Source organism: Oryctolagus cuniculus, chromosome 21 (genome assembly GCF_051225735.1).
Source record: "Oryctolagus cuniculus isolate XC-2025 breed Fujian yellow rabbit chromosome 21, ASM5122573v1, whole genome shotgun sequence".
Taxonomy (NCBI): Eukaryota; Metazoa; Chordata; class Mammalia; order Lagomorpha; family Leporidae; genus Oryctolagus; species Oryctolagus cuniculus.
Genome location: NC_142887.1, coordinates 17,616,053 through 17,634,168, shown reverse-complemented (window position 1 = coordinate 17,634,168; position 18,116 = coordinate 17,616,053). Strand labels below are relative to the sequence as shown.

Genomic DNA, 18,116 nt, shown 5'->3' with positions numbered 1-18,116 from the left:
CACCCCGTTTTCCTGCCCCAGGACCTTTGCACATGCCAGTCTCCCTTTCCGGAATACCCTGCCCCCAGATCTCTGCATGCCCACTCCATCTCATTGTTCAAGCCTCTGCTCACAAAACCCGATCACCAGGGAGGCCCCCAGACCATCCTGACACAGCCCCCTGCCCCCAACCCCTGACCACCCACCCATCGACATCACCAGCCCCATCTAAGATCTTTGGCGGTGACTTCTCCATGGAAACGAAGCCCTTGTCCACCATGCTGTCATCAGTGCCTGGAACAGCGTGTGACACTCGATGTGAACTTGTCGAACGAATGAACCTTGTGAGCTCCAGTGGCTCACGACCGGCAAGGTTTCCTCTTTCCATTGAAGAGTGAGCGTCAGGTGTTTGGGTTTTTAGGTTATTTTTTTTCCGGTGCTGGACTTTAGCAGGTTGTTCTTTCTCCTGTAAACCTGTCATTGGACCACTATGATGCAGGGGGCCGGGGCGGGGAGGCCTGTACCTGGGCACATCACACTTCCATATGTGGGAGTGATATCACACAAGGAGCCTCCTCCAAGGGGCAGGGCCCACGTGGCCACTGCTGTCCCTGCACTTCCCTCTCCCCCCTCCCCTTTGCTTCTCAATGGCCCGTGGGCATCCCAAGCTTGGACAGGCAGGTAGAGGGGGCAGGCGTCGGGAGTAGTGGTCAAGGGGTCGCTGGGGATGCCCACGTCCCACATCAGAGTGCCTGGGTTGTGGTTTGACTCTGTTCTCTGTTGAAGCTTCCTGCTAAGGTTCTCCCAGGTTGGGGGCAGCAGGTGACAACTCAAGTGGTTGGGTCCGTGCTGCCCATGTGGGAGACCAGAGTGGAATTCCTGGCTCCTGGCTCCTGGCTACAGCCCAGCCCTGGCTGTGCAGGCATTGGGGGAGGAAACCAGAAGATAGGAGCTCACACACCCCCAGCAGATCTGAGGTTGAAGACATGGTTATCCAGGCCAGTGCTGCCCCCTGGAGCCTGGGTCCCAGCCACACGTCTGGCAGCAGCTGGGTGGCCGCTGGGTGCTGGACTTCTCAGCAGGGGCCCCCCTTGAGTCAGCAGACAGGGCCACAGGGGCCAGCCGCCTCCGGTCCACCTGCTCCCTCCCACCCCTGCCCCTTATCTGCCCGGCCACCTTCTGCCACGCTCAGGAGGACACGGGAGGACGCGGCTGTGCGCGTGAGCCAGCTCAGCAAGTTCGGGTCCTGGGCGCTTCTATTCTGTGCACGCCGCGAGCATCAGAGAAGCGGGAACTGATTTGCGGGCCACCCGTGAGCACTGGGGGTGTCCGCGTTAGAAATGCCACAGCGCCCCCTGCTGGCTGTTCACTGCTGCGAATTCCCTTTCTGGGGCCGGTCGTGGGTAATGGTGTCTTTGCCACATTTTTTTGATGGCCTCAAAGACTGGTGCCAGTTTGGAGAAGAATCAGTTGGGCAAGACTAAATAATTGACAAGATTAGTGCCCTGCAGAGGGCAAGATCTTCCCAAAGAAGGAGTGAGGACCCCAGCCCTTAACACCACCCTTCATAATCATTGCCATCAGTCACCCACCACAGTAAGGACAGGGGTGCTTTGCTTCAAGAAAATACTTAAGGGCCACTGTTGTGGCCTAGGGGCTTAAGCCTGCAATGCTGGCATCTCATATGGGTGCCAGTTCAAGTCCTGGCTGCTCCACTTCCGCTCTAATGCTAATGTGCCTGGGAAAGCAGCAGAAGATGGCCCGAGTGCTTGGGTCCCTGCACCCGCATGGGAGACCTGGATGGAACTCCTGGCTCCTGCCTTCAGCCTGGCACAGCCCTGGCTGTTGCAGCCATCTGGGGAGTGAAACACTGGATGGATGGAAGATCTCCCTCTCTCTCTCTCCCTCTCTCTCTTTCTCTCTCTCTTTTCCTCTCTATAACTCTGCTTTCCAAAGAAATAAATAAATCTTAAAAAAGAATAGTTAAGATCCACCCCCCCAAAAAAAAAATGTGCCAGCTCAACTATTTTTAATAATGGCAGCTATTTGGAGCACAAAAAGGCTGTTGGTTGTGCCAAAAACTCCTTTATGTAAGGAGTCCCATTGGTCTATTTAAGGTTGATTGACATCCTGTGGAGAATGTAGAAGCTTCATGTTGAATGTCAAATGTTTCTGTCAACGCAAAGCCAACTGACACTGAAGAGAAGGCAGATCTGAAAAGCAAGTGGCTCAGTAGCTCAGTACGCGCAGGGTTTGGTTCGCCCAAGTGTCGCACAACCCAGCGTCGGCAGGTGTCATGGAGAGTGCGCTGCACCTGCCCGAGAACGAGGAAGAACCAGAATAATCACATTCGGAGCATGCATTCGGCAGGCCAGCTAGAGAGCCCAGCACTCCTGAACTTGAGACACAATCATCAATGCCAAGGCGCATGGCCCAGCGGGCGTAACCAAGTTTCTCTCTGTGTTTCCTTCTTGGAGCTCTCAATGGTGTTACATTGGTGACTTTGTGCATAAAAGGAACCCAAGCTTAAGGTCAAGGTGTTTTGTTTTGCCCTTGACCATGACAATATGAAGACCCCTGGCTGCAAAAGGAGGTACAGCTTGGAATTCTCAGAAGAGGTAGAATTGCACTGACTGGTGACCCCATTGCTGGTGACCCCAACAGTTCAGATGCCTGGGAGCACCCCAGCTGGTACAGAGAACAGGAGCTTTTCTGGCAGTCGTGTTGCTTCATTCACATTTCCTGAGCACACAGTGTGTGCCGTGTGCTGGCGGGGGCACCAGGGACAGAGCCATGGACAAAACAGACAAATTCACTGGTCAGGGACAGACCACAAACCACAGGAGGAAGCAGGCTGGGGGTCAGAAAGATAGAGAAGCAGAGATTTCTGAGAACTGAGCCCTGGGGAGCATCAGCGCCCAGGGTCTGGGGAGATGAGAAGGAGCCAGCAAGAGAGACTGAGCAGTGCTGCTCTGGGGATTCCGATGAGCCCCGGGGAGCGCCCTCAGCTCATGGCTGACATTGGGAATGATGGGACACAGCCTGGCTGGGAGGCTGGACAGGGACGGAAGGCAGGGGCTGCAGCCGAGATGGCCCGGCACAGGAGCAGTGGCCCCTGTCCCATGGTTGCCCCCGCCCTCCCCACAGCCGCTCCACCATCTTCGTGCGTCTGCACACCAACGGGAGTCAGGAGCTGCAGTACCAGCCTGGGGACCACCTGGGGGTCTTCCCTGGCAACCACGAGGACCTCGTGAACGCCCTCATTGAGCGGCTGGAAGACGCGCCCCCTGCCAACCAGATGGTCAAAGTGGAGCTCCTGGAGGAGCGGAACACAGCTTTGGGTAACACCCCCCGCAGCCCCGCCCCTGCCCAGGGAGTCCCAGGGGGGCCGGGTGTCTGGGGAAGGGGAGACCTATCCCTCTCCCCACACAGCAGCCTGGACAGGAGAGGAAGATGCCCCTTTCTGACCAGCCTCGGCCCAGCCCTGGGGAGATGAGGCTCCTCCCTTCCTCCGAGTGCAGTGGGGGTCCCTTTTGCTGCTTTCCTTGCCTCCACCTCCCCTTGGAGACAGCTGCAGGGCCTCACTGCCCACCAAGGCAGTAGCAGCTGAGATCTAACCCCGCATCCTCTTAGAATCAATGGCCAGCCAGGGATGGGGCCACTGGCTCTCACCTCATTAGGTTGAAGCTGCAGGCTGTGGGCGTGAGCGTCTTTGATATTCACGCTGGGGACTGTCCAAGGCAGAAGACTCTTGGGGCCTCGGCTCAGCAGGCACATAGGGGCCCAGGGCTCTGGTCCTGGGAAAGACGGTGACCTTCCACGGCAGCGTGGTACGTGGCCGCGGCCATTGCAGTGGAGTCACCGTGGGAATCAAGGTAGAATGTGACAGTGACAGCAGTGTGTAGGGACTTCCAAAAGTTCGCGGAAAACGGAATGAACAGGCGGGCTGGTGGAGGGGTACGTGGTGCGCTGACCAAGCTCGCGATGCCTGCAGCTCCTGGCAGAGGAGGGATTCCAGTCCCAGCTCTGCTTTTGATTCCAGCTTCCTGTTCGTGTGTGTCCTGGGAGGCACCAGATGATAGTCCAAGTACTTGGGTCCCTGCCGTGGGAGTCCCAGATTGAATTCCAGGCTCCTGGCTTCCCCCCTGGCCCAGTCTCTGCTATTGTTGGCATTTGGGGGAGTAAGCCAACAGATGGAAGATGTCTCTGCCTCCCTCCCTCCCTCCCCCTCTCTCTCTCCCCATATTTCAAATATAAATTAATCAGTAATTTATTTACTTGAAAGACAGATCTATATAAAGAGAGAGGATGAGACAGAGATCTTCCATTCACTGGTTCATTCTCCAAATGCCTGCAACAGCCGAGGCTGGGCCAGGCTGAAGCCAGGAGCCTGGAGCTTCCTCTGGGTCTCCCATGTGGGTGTAGAGGCCCAAAACTTGGGCCATCTTCTGCTGCTTCCCCAGGTGCATTAGCAAGGATCCAGATCCTAAGAGGAGCAACTGGGACTTGAACCAGCGCCCATATGCACTGTTTAAGCAGGCGTTTAACCTGCTACGCCACAGTGCCAGCCCATAAATTAAAAAAAAATCACATAAGTTTATTCTGGTGCAAAAAATAACAAATTCAAGTATCATTTTGTCATACTGCTCATTTTCCGTGAACTTTTCCAAGACCCCTTGTATAGTCACAACCATACTGGGAATTCCTAAAGGAGGCAGCACCTGGAGAGAAACACGGACTAAATCCAGCCCCGTGGGTTCTTTCTCCTTGCGGGAACACAGCTTTTTGTCTTGGGCTGCGCTCCTGCTGAGGTGTGTGGATGGAAAGTACAAAGTAGGAGTTAGAACAAGGTGTGACGCTAGACTGCCTGACTTCACGCTCCGGGGCGGTGTGACCTGGGACAAACCCCTTAACCTCTCTGTGTGCCCCTTAATCTCATGGAAACGCCAGCCCTCACCAGGAGTTAGTGACAGCCGCTACTGGGGAGGGCGCTCGGCGCGGAGAAAGCACCAGATGAGTGTTATTCGCGCCCAGAGGGCTGCGAGGCTGATCCCTCCGCCTCCACGGGCGCCGCCCACAATGCCGGGGCACTGGCGCGCTGTTCTCACGTGCTTCTCTCCTTTCCTCACTTCTGTATGTTGGAACCGGTTTCCCTGATTGGACTTGCTTCCCTCACACGTGAGCTCCCCACACGGCCCCCTGAGAGCGGGAAACCAGCATGGCAGGTGGCGGGAGAGCTGGTGGGTTGCAGAACCACCCTGCTTACCCAGCCCCAGCCTCTGCCCCGGAGCAGGCCTGGACCCCCTGGCTGGGAGCCAAGCCCTCCCGCGCCCCGCCCAGCCCAGCTGTGTCCCCACAGGCGTCATCAGTAACTGGAAAGACGAGCCCCGCCTGCCGCCCTGCACGGTCTTCCAGGCCTTCAAGTACTACCTGGACATCACCACGCCGCCCACGCCCCTGCAGCTGCAGCAGTTTGCCTCCCTGGCCAGCAACGAGAAAGAGAAGCAACGCCTGTTGGTCCTCAGCAAGGTGTGCCGCCCCAGCCCCTCCCCAGGGGGTGCTCCTCCTCTCCTGGTCTCTGGGAGCTGTGACACTGTATTCTGACAGTTTTCCAGCAGGGGGCAGTCTTGAGCGAAGGTTGCCGGTCTATTTTGCACAAGGTCCGTTTTGGTCGGAGTTAAGCATCATCTCCCTTTGCTTGTTGCTAACTGAGGCCTGACCGAACAGGAGTGGGCCCCCGGGAATCCCAGAGTTGTGTGCCACGATAGAAATTGCTGTCCTAAATCTTTTGCTGCCTTCCACCCTGAGCTTCCGTGAATTCCATCTTAACCCATATTTAGAAGAAAGAAACAGAGCATCATGCAGGGCCTTGACTTAAAAGTAAGCTTTTTCTGGCACCGGAGAACAGCAGGGTAGGGCTGACTGCTGGAGATTAGAGGCCTCTGGTCAGCTGAGCAACACACAGCTTCTGCCACCCTCACAGGGCAGTCACTGGCTCAGCCCCCACAAGCTTCCGCCAAGCCTCACTCAAGGAGGATGCTCCCCAGGGGCAGGCGTAAGATGCCTCCCGAGATGTCTGCATCCCAGAATCAGAGGGCCTGGGCTTCACCCCAGCTCTGCTCCCGATTCAGCTGCCTGCTGAAGCTGACTCCGACAGACAGCAGGCGATGGCTCAAGACCTTGGGTCCCTGCCACCCATGTGGGAGACTTGCATTGAGTGCTAGGCTCCTGGCTTCAGCCTGACCCAGCCCTGGCCATTGAAGGCGTGTGGGGAGTGAACCAGCAGCTGGGAGATCTCGTTCCATCTGCCTCTCACTATCTGTCTATATCTCTGCCCTTCTCCCTCTCCCTCTCCCCCCCTCCACTTTTTTTTTAAAGATTTATTTATTTATTTATTTGAAGGCAGAGTTACAGAGAGGCAGAGAGAGAGAGAGAAAGAGAGAGAGAGAGAGGTCCTCCATCTGCTGGTTTACTTCCCAGATAGCCGCAACGGCCAGAGCTGCACCAATCTGAAGCCAGGAGCTTCTTCTGGGTCTCCCACGTGGGTGCAGGGGCTCAAGGACTTGGGCCATCTTCTACTGCTTTCCCAGGCCATAGCAGAGAGCTGGATCAGAAGTGGAGCAGCCGGGACTCAAACCAGTGTCCATATGGGATGCTGGCACTGTAGGCGGTGGCTTTACTCGCTACGCCACAGTGCTGGCCTCATCACCTTTTCTAATAACAGAATCTCACCCAGGAAGCCCACCAAGCTCCTCCCAAGGGGTCTCCTCCAGTGAGCAGGTGCTCTCTCTCCTACAGTCTGGGAGGATAGCTTGAAGGGCAGGCAGCAAGGAAGAAGCTAATTAGCAAGGAAGCATTACTTAGAAATAGAGAAATCGACACCAAGGGTGACAAGGATTCCTCTAGGGAGTTGGAAACAGATGGCAGAAGTAGAAAGGAGGCCACCGTTTTCCATCATGAAAACAATGGTTGTTATTTAACTTTTCAGACACTATGCATTGTATTGATCTCAAACTTTTAATTAACGGGAGGGGGGCTAAGGCGGGGTAATCTTTAAAAGTTTGGGGAAAGTGGAATTACAAAGTAGGTTTATTTTGGTGCAAGAACATTTTGAAATTCATGCATTTTCTGTGAACTTTTTAATGACCCCCTCATGTGCACAGCTTTCAAAAATGTTTGCACCAGAACAAGCTCATCTTTCAATCCTATTTTTCCACGAACTTTTGGAACGACCTCCTTATGAAGGACCAAGGCGGGGTTCCATCTGGTGCCTCGGCCTGGGCTGTCCCGCAGCAGTGCAGCCAACACACAAGTGAATGGGCACGTGTGGCCGTGTTCCAATCACACTTTATTTATGCACACTGAAATTTGAATTTCATATGATATTTTTGTGTCATGAAATGGTATTTTTCTCTCCATTTCTTTTCTAAGCAGTTAAAAATGCAAGAACAACTCGTCCCTTGTGGGCCATTTGTAAGAGGCAGTGAGCCTGAACTGGTGGGTGGGTTCAAAACCCAGCCTCATCATCTAATAGGCCTAGAGCCTGTACATCCCTCGATATCCCCATCTGTGAAATGAGATAACAGTGTTCTCTGTAGTGGTCTGTATGTTGTGTCCCCCCAAAACTCGTATGTTGAGCCCTAACCCCGAGGTGACAGTGTTCACATGGGGTGTTTGGGAGGAGACTGTTCATGAGGGCTGGAGCCCTCACGAGTGGGATAGCAGCCCTTAGAGGAGAGGCCCCTGGCGCCCGTTCACCTGGTTCACCTGGTGAGGAGGCACAGCAGGTGCCACCTACAAGGAACAGCCCTCCCTAGAAACTGAGTCTCATGGGGCTTTGACTGTGGACTTGCAGCCTCCAGAGCCGTGAGTGACTCTGCGTGGCCCAGAGGCAGGTGCTCAGATGCAGCTGGGAGTGGGCCAGCGCCTGTTGCCCGAAGGCCTTCTGAGGATCCAAACCCGGCCCGGGAGGGTGTCCGTGGGGGTGTCCAGATCTTTCCTTTTGCTCTGGCTTCTTCCCTGGGCCTCTTCAAGAGCCCAGAGCTGGCTTCACGCCCATCTCTGCCCCTCTGCCCGGCGCAGGGTCTGCAGGAGTACGAGGAGTGGAAATGGGGCAAGAACCCCACCATCGTGGAGGTGCTGGAGGAGTTCCCGTCCATCCAGATGCCGGCCACCCTGCTGCTCACCCAGCTGTCCCTGCTGCAGCCGCGCTACTACTCCATCAGCTCCTCCCCAGACATGTACCCCGACGAGGTGCACCTCACCGTGGCCATTGTCTCCTACCACACCCGAGGTGGGCACAGGCGCTGGGAGGGCCTCACAGTGTCCACGGGCCCCCATGGAGCAACGGCTCATGGGCCAGATCCCAGATCCTGGCAGGGGACTCTGGGAAGAAACCAGGAAGGGAGGGAGGAAGTAGAGCTGGAAAATCGTGCCCTGGAGCAGCGCCAGTCCCCTGGGCAGCATCGAGAAGGAGGCGAGATGTGCATTTGGAAGCCTCAGCTGAGAGTCCCCCGTCACTGGCTCCACCACCCCCTCCCCACCCCTGGCAACAGCTAAAACAAGCCACCACCAGCCGCGCCCCGGGGAGCTCCCAGCCACTTCGTACCCATGTCGGCCACTCAGCTCCCGGGTTTCCACCCATTGACAAAGCAATTACAATGCACGGTGCTACACGAGTGCTGAGACCAGGATCTCAGCAGCCCACTGCGGGTACCGGGTCTGAGGCTCCCTCAAGGGGGCAGGATTTGAATCCCACCCACCAGCCCCCAGCAGAACCTTGGGTGCTTGCCAAGCCACAAGCCCATCCCCAACTAGACCAGGAGTTCCAAAGGCAGAAACGTGGTGTTGGCCATGAGCATTCTTTACTGGGGGGCGTTGGAGGGGGGGCCATGATGGGAGGCGTGGGGCCAGGGGGCAGCCAGGCCACCATGTTTCTTCTCGTAGACGGAGAAGGACCAATTCACCACGGTGTGTGCTCCTCTTGGCTCAACCGGATACCTGCAGACGAGGTGGTGCCCTGCTTTGTGAGAGGGTGAGCAGCCCTCTCAAATCTCCCCAGGGATGTTGCGAGCTGGGGTGGGTGGCCAAGCCTGCATGGGTGGTCTGGATCCCAGGGGACCTGGACGTGTATCCTGTATCCCTCCACGTTGAGGAACCAGGATCGGGAGACACAGCAACGTAGCAAGCTCAGGAAGCCTCCTAGTCAAAGGCAAGCCAGTGTATAAGCACCTGTCAAGTGTTTTTGCTGTGCCAGAGGCCAGGGCTACAGTGGAATACCAGGCTAAGGTGGGCTCGCCCTTCCTGGAAGGTACAGACTAGTGGGAATTCTATCCAGATTCTGCCGGGCACCCCCAATCTGTGTCCAGGTTCTTGGAGATGGGTAAGATCCAACCACCTCCATCACCAGAAGCTTTTCCTCCCAAACTCAGCTTTAAAGGATGCCCCAGAAGGGTCAGCATCATGCCACAGCTGCTTAAGCCCCCGCTTGCAATGCCACCATCCCATACTGGTTCTAGTCCCCGCTGCTCCACTTCTGATACAGCTACCTGCTAATGTGCCTGAGAAAGCATGGCCCAAGGGCTTCATCTACCGCCCCTCACATGGGAGACCCAGACCCAGATGGAGTTCTGGGCTCCTGGCTTCAGTTTGGTCCAGCTCTGGCTGTTGTAGCCATTTGGGGAGTGAACCAGCAGATGGAAGGGGTCTCTCTCTCTCTCTCTCTCTCTCTCTCTCTCTCTCTCTCTCCCTCTCTCTCTCTCCCTCCCTCTCTTTCTCTCTCTCTCTCTCTCTCCCTCCCTCCCTCCCTCCCTCCCTCTCTCTCTCTCTCCCTCTCTCTCTCTCTCTCTCTCTCTCTCTCACACACACACACACACAGTGCCTTTCAAATAAATAAATCTCTAATTAAGAAAGGGATGTAGCTGAGCCTAGGCCTGTTACAGGTACCTGCCTTGCCAGCCATGGACTCTCCTCCCAAACGTGGCCTGGGACAGACGCTGGGTTTGGAATGTCCAGAGTGGTCCACGTACCATTGGCATCCGAATCCCGTGCAGTGTTTCAAAAACACAGAGCCCAGACTTACTGCTTCGCCCAGGAGTGTGTGCCTTTTAAAACTTTTATGTATTTGTTTTCATGTGCGAGGCAGAGAGATGGGGGGAGAAACACGGAGAGAGAGAGAGAGACTCCCTGTCGGCTGGTTCGCTCTCCAGAAGCCCCCAGAGCTGAGAACTCCATCTGGCTCTCCCGTGTGGGTAGCAGGGATCCAGGAACTTGAGCCATCCCTGCTGCCTCCCCAGGTGCGTTAGCAGGAGGCTGGGATCAGGAGCGGAGCCGGCACTCAAAGCCAGGCGCTCTGATGTGGGATGCTGGCCTCCTAAGCGATGGCTGAATGGCTACACCCACCACCTGCCCCAGAACCCACGCTTCTGCCATCCCCAGATGGTTCTTTTATGCACTGAACTCCCTGACTTCAGGTTAGATCGGTGGTTCTCCACCCATCCACACTAGGGGACGCTTGGCAGTGTCTGAAGACACTCGGGTGTCACAACTCAGGGTTGCTCCCGGCATCGAGTGGACAAGCATCAGGGTGCTGCCCAGCTTCCCGTATAGCACAGGGCAGCCCCCAGCAAATGTCCAGCCCCAAGTGCCAGTGGTGAGGAGAGACGCAGAATGGAACAACAGCCAGACCCTGAGGACCTCGTCTTTCTGGAATATTCCCACACACGTGGGGCTCCCCCTGGCCCCAGTCGAAGAGCTGCCAGTCGGGCTGCTTGGCTCCCCGTGACAGCCACCTGATCTGCCTGAGACCGGGCTGTGCTCCCCTAGCCTGGAGCCCAGCAAGGCCTCTGCCTCTTCCCTCCCTGTGCAGCGCGCCCAGTTTCCGCCTGCCCCGGAACCCCCAAGTCCCCTGCATCCTGGTGGGGCCGGGCACCGGCATCGCACCTTTCCGGAGCTTCTGGCAACAGCGGCAGTTTGACATCCAGCACAAAGGTGAGTGACAGCCCAGTGGCCTCTCGTGTCCTACCCCCTGCGGCTCAGCGGCCCCAACACTGTGTCTCCCCATCGTGTCGCGGCCTGGGAGGAGCCGGAGGTAGTGCTGGCATTGTCCATAGGACTAAACTGCTTCCTAGCTCGTTCATCCCGGGGGGACGTTGCTGTCACTGTGACGATCTGGCCCCCTCGTGAGAAGCCAGGAGCCCTGGATGGGGCCGGCGTTAGTCCCCAGGACCGATGTTTCTGTGACTGTCCCAAAGGCTCTGGTTTGAGAGCAAGCCTTGCTGTGTGAACCACACAACAGAGGTACTTTGGGCGAAATGGGGAGATGGATGCACACAGTGGCGGCGTGCATTAAACAAGCATGTATTGAGCACCTACGGAGTGCCCAATGGTGTTATATGTGCCCGGAGTGTGGCAGTGAACCAGACAGAAAAAAACAACCAAAAGAAAAAAGAAAACCTGTCCCGGGCAGTCACGGCTCTCGCAGAGCGAGCGCAGAGAGACAAAGCGAGCCCTGGGCGCCCAGCACGGTTTTCGTATCTCACCTTCATTTTCCCAAGCAGTGCTGGGAGGGGGTGCTGTTGTGACAGTCGGCCGTGTTGTGTGCTCCTCCACAGACTGTGGGTGGGAGACATCTGGGGGGCAGGGGGATTGCATCTGTCCTGAACACGTACATTTTCTGGTCGTTGGTCCCTAAACGGTGCAGAATACAAGCTATCCACATAGCACTGGTGTTGTCATGGGTGGACATCATCAGGAGATGAGCTGAGTCCAGAGGCTACGTGCAGACACTGTGCCGCTTCCTCTAAGGGACTTGGGCATCCCCAGGCTCTGGTACCCTCAGGGAGGAGGAGGGGGCTCTAGCACCAACCTCTGCCCTGTGAATACTGAGGCTTGGCTCTTTCTGTTTTGCACATGGGGAAGCGTTTTGCAAGTTGTTCATCACCACGCAGAGCTGAGATTCGAACCCTGGGCCTTCTAGCCCTGGTGTCTGTGTTCTCAGCGCTACCCAGTGGTGGGGTCTGCTAAGTGGTGAGGGGGGCAGAGGAGCAGCCGAGGCCCAAGAAAAGAGGTCCGCCTGGTTCCTCCAGTGTGTGTGTGTGCGCGTGTGCATGGGCACAGGTGTGTGTACATGTGTGTGTGCACGCAGAGGCCCCGCCCACCCCGTGTTCATGAGCCTCCATGGGCGTGGCACACACTGAGGTCCCGGTCCCCCCACCCCAGCACCTCCACACATCCCCCCCACCCAGCAGACGTCAGCGCCGTGAGTAACGTGCGGTCTTCCTGGTCCCCAGGAATGAGCCCCTGCCCCATGGTCCTGGTGTTCGGGTGCCGGCAGTCCAAGATCGATCACATCTACAGGGAGGAGGCGCTCCAGGCCAAGAACAAGGGCGTCTTCAGAGAGCTGTACACGGCCTACTCCCGGGAGCCCGACAAGCCGAAGGTAACCCCAGCCCCGCGCATGCGCAGTGTGCTGGGGGGGGCGTGTCCCCACTCCCGGCCCTGCCTCAACTCTGCTCTGCGCAGTTGTCGCTCTGTGCTCCAGAAAGCAGAGGGAGGCAGAATTTGTAAATCCCCGATCCCACTTACAGGCAAACCCACAAGCGCGGAGGCACATTCATGGTCGCCAGGGCTGGGGAGAAAGCAGGAAAGGGAGTGGCCGCAGGTGGGGACAGGGTCTCCCAGGGGCCTCCTGGGAATGTTCTGGAACCAGGTAGTGGGGGTGGCTGCATGGTCTTGTGAATGGACATACATTAAAAAAAAAAAAAAAGATTTTATTTATTTGAAAGGCAGAGTTACAGATAGAGAGAGACAGAGAGGTCTTCCATCTGCTGGTTCACTTCCCAATTGGCTGCAATGGCCACAGCTGGGCCGATCCAAAGCCAGGAGCCAGGAGCTTCTTCTAGGTCTCCCACGCAGGTGCAGGGGCGCAAAGACTTGGGCCATCTTCCACTGCTTCCCCAGGCCACAGCAGAGAGCTGGATGGAAAGTGGAGCAGCCAGGACTCGAACAGGTGCCCATATGGGATGCCGGCACTGGCAGCAAAGGCTTAACCTACATCACAACGCCTGCCCCTGTGTTTTGTTCATTTTTGTTTTTATTTATTTGGAAGGCAGAGAGACAGACAGAGAGAATTCCCATCCACTGATGCACTCCCCAAATGCCCACAACAGCCAGAGCTGGACCAGAACAAAGCCAGGAACCTGGAACTCAATCCAGGTCTCCCTGTCAGGGGAGCCGATCGCTGCAACCTCCCTGGGTGTGTTAGCAGGAAGCTGGAATCAGGAGCCAAGCTGGGACTCGAACCCGAGCCCTCTGGTTTGGGATGGGCCTCCCAAGTTGGCTGCGCCACGTGTGTCACAGGCCCCGCCCCCTCTCCACCTCCCCCCCCCCCCCCGCAGAAGTACGTGCAGGACATCCTGCAGGAGCAGCTGGCGGAGCAGGTGTACCGGGCCCTCAAGGAGCAGGGCGGCCACATCTACGTGTGCGGGGACGTGACCATGGCGGCCGACGTGCTCAAAGCCGTGCAGCGCATCATGGCTCAGCAGGGGAAGCTCTCGGCCGAGGACGCTGGCGTGTTCATCAGCAGGCTGAGGGTGAGTGGCAGACTGGCTGCCCCCACCCGTCTGCACGTTAGGGATGCCGTGATGGTGTCCCTCCTCCCGGTTGTTACACTTGCAACTCTGGGGGGAGCGGGGGAGGCGCTGCTAGGTGGTGTCAAATCCTGTTTGAGGGAATAGGAAGGCATGTGGCTGTGTGGAGTAAATACGGAGCTATGGTGTATGAAAACAAGTGGGTGGACCTCTGGGCAGCTGTGGAGAAACCAGCCCAAGCCAACTCTACCTGCCCCTGGAACCAAGCTGCCATACTGCCCTGTACAGTGGGGCAGGCTGGGCACTGCACACACACACACACACACACACGATCTGTCCAAGAGCGAGAAGTGGGATCTGAAAGCCAGCCATGCTGGTGTAGCCTTTTCCTGGCTTGCCCACGACCGGGTAGAGGCGAGTGGGAGAGTCGTAACTATGTGACCTACTGCCCCAGATGCAAAAAAAAAAAAAAAAAAAGGAAGTCCCATCTTCTGCAGAGCTCCCAGGGACACCCGCTCTTTCTCTCCGCCTTCCTGAGTGAGCAGTGATGTGACATTTTTGTGGAAGAAGCTCTTGCTCTATATCTGATGCTAAACTCCTAATGATAATAGTAATGACAGCAACTTTGTGATAGAGATGTGTGGCTCCAAGCACAGCCACCCTGGAGCCCCCGTGCACTGGGTCTGTCTGGTGCGACCCTCGGGGAGCTACTTTCCGGGGTCCCCCAGGACTCAGCAGAGCGGAGGTAGAAAACCACCTGCCAAGCTGAAGCCGGTCTGCCGATGGCGGCTTCTGGCTGCGCCATCAGGACCAGCGCCGGTGCATCTCTGCCTCGCCTGGCACGCGCCTCTTCCCCAGCTGCCCCTTGCTGTGCGCTCAGAGCCACTGCCCTTGGAGGGCATCCTATCCCCCCACCCCTCAGGCCAGCCCAGGGGGCTCCCGTGGCTCCTGAGATCCCGGATGCCCGCAGCCCTCCGAGGCTCCCGGAACAATTTCCCCCTCCTCCCCTCCCTGCTAGCCACCATGGGCTACAACATGTCATGCTAAACCCGGCCTGACATTTGCCCCCTAGGATGACAACCGGTACCACGAGGATATTTTCGGAGTCACCCTGCGGACGTACGAAGTGACCAACCGCCTTAGATCTGAGTCCATCGCCTTCATCGAGGAGAGCAAAAAAGACACCGATGAGTAAGTTGGCGGCACCCCTGGGGGCAGCAGACCGAACCCTTTGCTCTGGCCCTGTGCTTTGGGCACGGATGTCTGGTTTTCCCACAGTGGCTTCCCCAGGCCAGCAGCATGGGCGCCGTCTGGGCACATGTTATAAATGAAGATGCCCAGGCCACACCAGACCTGCTGAGTCTGAAGCCCAGAAGTAAAGGTGCCCCCGGTTGCATGTTAAAAATGCCCCCCGGGGTGTAGGAAGCCTACTGTAGATGCCAGCGGCTATCTGGGGCGCCCCCTAGTGGACTGGTGGCTCCTGTCTCTGGGAAGTTGTGTTCACACCAGCTCCCTCCTCACCCAGGCACTGGGAGCTTATTACAGTGGATATGTTTCTGACAATATCACTCAACCCCTAGAAATTGCTGGAAATGGCCTGAGGCTCCACAGTTCTGGGATGGAGTCACGATTTAACGATGACACAGCAGCTGTGGGGGTCCTCTTCCCTCCCCCTGCCCTCCCCTCCACTTCCTGCCCCAGGGCACCTGTAAACCCCTCCACACCTTGAACTCAATGGGAATTCCCCTGTTTTGCAGTTGCACGTGCTCATTTCTTTTTTTATTTTTGGAATTTTACTTATTTTTTATTCACTTGAAAGCCAGAGATCTTTCCTCCCCTGGTTCACTCCCCCAAAGGCCAGTAAAGGCTGAGGCTGGGCGGGGTCCAAGTCAGGAGCCCAGAACTCCAGCTGGGGCTCCCACGGTGTATCCGCAGGGAGCTGGAGCAGAAGCAGAGAAGCCGGGACTTTGGTCCGGCGCTCCCAACTCAGGATGCTGGAATCCCGAGTGGCCGCTTAACCAGGACACCAAACACCTATCCCTACCCTCATTTCTTAAATAGCATCCTCATGAAGTCACATCCTTACGACAGCGTGGTAGTCTCCGAAACATACTTCTGCATCCCGTAGGCAGTTGCCTTTAAGAGCACAATTTCCTTGGTTGTCAAGAGCCCCTATAAATGTCTCTCTTGCTGGCTGGTGGTGAGCAAGCATGCGCGTGTGCGTGCCTTCATTCATTCATTCAAGCCAAGCCCCACTGTGAGAGTGCTCCAGAGAGTTCATAGAAAATAGGATGAAAGGGTAACTTTTGGTCCAAAAAAATTTTTTTTAATGAATGCGTCCACAAGGGGCCTCGGATTACACAAGAGATGGGTGCTTGGTGCAGCAGTTAGACCCCACTTGGGGTGCCTGCCTCCCATGTCAGAGTGTCTGTGCATCCCAGCTCCCCTTCCAACATAGCTTCCTGCTCATGTGCACCCTGGGAGGCAGCAGGCGAAGGCCAAGTGCTCGGGTCCTGCCACCATGTGGGAGACCCAGATGGAGTTCCAGGCTCCTGACTTGGTCCTGGCCCAGCCCTGGCTGTTGCAAGCATTTGGGGAGTGACCCAGCAGATGGGGGCTCACCTGGTCTGTTTCTGTCTATGTCTCAAATAAATCAAACACATTAAAAAATTGTTTGTCAAGGACATGAAAAGTACACATTATGGAAAAACTGTGTAGGTTTGATTTTTTTTTTTTTTACTCCATTCTCCATGAACTCTTTGAAGACACTAGGGCTACAGGACACACAGGAGAGAGACCAAGGCCCCGAGCCCAGCGCCCTGCTGGACTTGGTTTTCCGGGGTCTCTGGTGGGACTCGGCGCTCCTGCAGCCCTAACCATGTGGCACCTCTCGTCCTGCAGGGTTTTCAGCTCCTAACGGGATCCTCTTGGCCAGACGCTCAGCACGTGCTCCAGCGGGGCGGCTGCAGGCTGTGCGGGAGTGGACAGACATGGCTGACCCTGCCACAGGGCCCCGCGGGGTCCATGCGCTGCCTCTTGTCCTGTCGCTGTGTCCTGGCGTCCTCCCCCAGTGTCCACCCTGTGCGGTTTCCCAGGCCTTCTCGGATCTCTTTCTGTTCCCCTGCTGTGATGCGATGCCTTTGTAATCTGCAGTGGCTCTTACAGCTGTCCTCCCCCCCCCCTCCGCTGACAAGGGCGGCTCGCCGGTGCATGAGACCATGGACGCTGCCACCGTCCCCCCCGCCACATTGTTCCCCCCACCCACCCCGCCGCCGCCGGGTGTCCTTGGAACAGCTGCAGGTGTTGGATGGGAGTCTCCTGAGCCCGCCCCTCAGCCACCCAGGTCCCCTCTTCTCTGTTCTGATGATGTCGTTTTGGTGGTGCGTGGTGTGTGTGTGAGGGCCTGGGTCTCTGTCTCACCTGTGCAGGTGCACCGATCCCAGATCTGAGTCTGCCCCTGGCCCGTGTAATTCTTCATGTGTCTGTAAGTAAGGGTCTGTGCCAGTGTCCCTGAAATGCTTGGAAGCCCTCTAATTGTCCTGGTTTTAAAAGCAACAGGGAGAGAGAGATGTGACATGATGGACAAGCTCTCAAGGAAAAAGACTCATCACAAGATTGGATGCAGTGAGGTTCTGACACCAGCAGGTGGCGCCCTCCCTGGGAGATGAGCTCAGCTAATGGATTGGGCCAAACCCATCCCCCTCCACGCCACCCCCAGGCCTGCCATCCAAGATCAAGAGATTTAGCCACATTTATGGACCCCTCTCCCCAGACAATGCCACCTGAAAATAATGTTGCTGCATATAGAGCTGCTGCCCCCTCTGCCACCAGGCAGCTTGGGACGAGTCCCTTGTCCCGAGTGTCCCCTGGTCGTGGTAGTGAACTTCAGAGTGCTGGAACCTGGGAGCTGTGCCAAGGAAAACTCTGATCACTGCTTTTGCTGCTACACCCTTGGGGACAGAATCGCGGAAGTGGCTTCCAGGAGCTCTGGGCACAGAAAAGGTATTGGAGCCGCGACTCCGGGTGGAAGAACCTGGCCCAAGGGCCTTCAGCTTCTAAAACTGATCCCCCTGCATTTTCACCTCTTGAATGACTTTGACAAGGAAATACCCTCAACTCATAAAATCAGTCGTCCGTGGGATTCGGGGGCAACATTTCCCTGGGAACTTCCCCTCTCCTTGCAAACAAGACAAGGCGCTTTCCACACCTGCGTGCTCAGAAGCTCAATGCCAGGCAGCAGCCAGGCACAGCCAAGAAACCCCTGGGACCCCCAGCCTCCAGGGTGCAGCCCCAGGTCCCTAGGGAGGGAAGAGAAGCGCCCAGCCGGTTCTGTCCTGTTCTACTCTGCTCTGTCACTCAGAAAGGCTGCCTTCCCTTTCTGTTGCATGCATGGGCATCTTTCTGGATGCTTAGTTTGGGGGTGCACCAAGGAGAAAGTGTCCTGGCCCCTTTGGAAGAGCATTAGAGTGAGGGTGCCAAGAGCCCAAGGGGCCCCACCCCAGACTTTTTTTTTTTAATTATTTTTTATTTTATTATTTTTTTTCTGAC

General features: G+C 56.6%; 1 protein-coding gene across 1 annotated transcript in view; it reads left to right on the top strand.

The window, feature by feature from the left end:
• NOS1 (nitric oxide synthase 1) overlaps positions 1 to 17,036 on the top strand; it is a gene marked incomplete at its 5' end in the record, with an annotated part of 85,244 nt that extends 68,208 nt beyond the window's left edge. Inside the window, 9 exon segments of the mRNA NM_001082385.1 lie at positions 3,127 to 3,320; positions 5,339 to 5,508; positions 8,062 to 8,272; positions 8,926 to 9,013; positions 10,847 to 10,968; positions 12,270 to 12,418; positions 13,377 to 13,571; positions 14,641 to 14,759; positions 16,470 to 17,036. Of these exon segments, the coding sequence (NP_001075854.1) occupies positions 3,127 to 3,320; positions 5,339 to 5,508; positions 8,062 to 8,272; positions 8,926 to 9,013; positions 10,847 to 10,968; positions 12,270 to 12,418; positions 13,377 to 13,571; positions 14,641 to 14,759; positions 16,470 to 16,485 (1,264 nt within the window). The 3' untranslated portion in view covers positions 16,486 to 17,036.
• Positions 17,037 to 18,116: the final 1,080 nt, after the last annotated feature.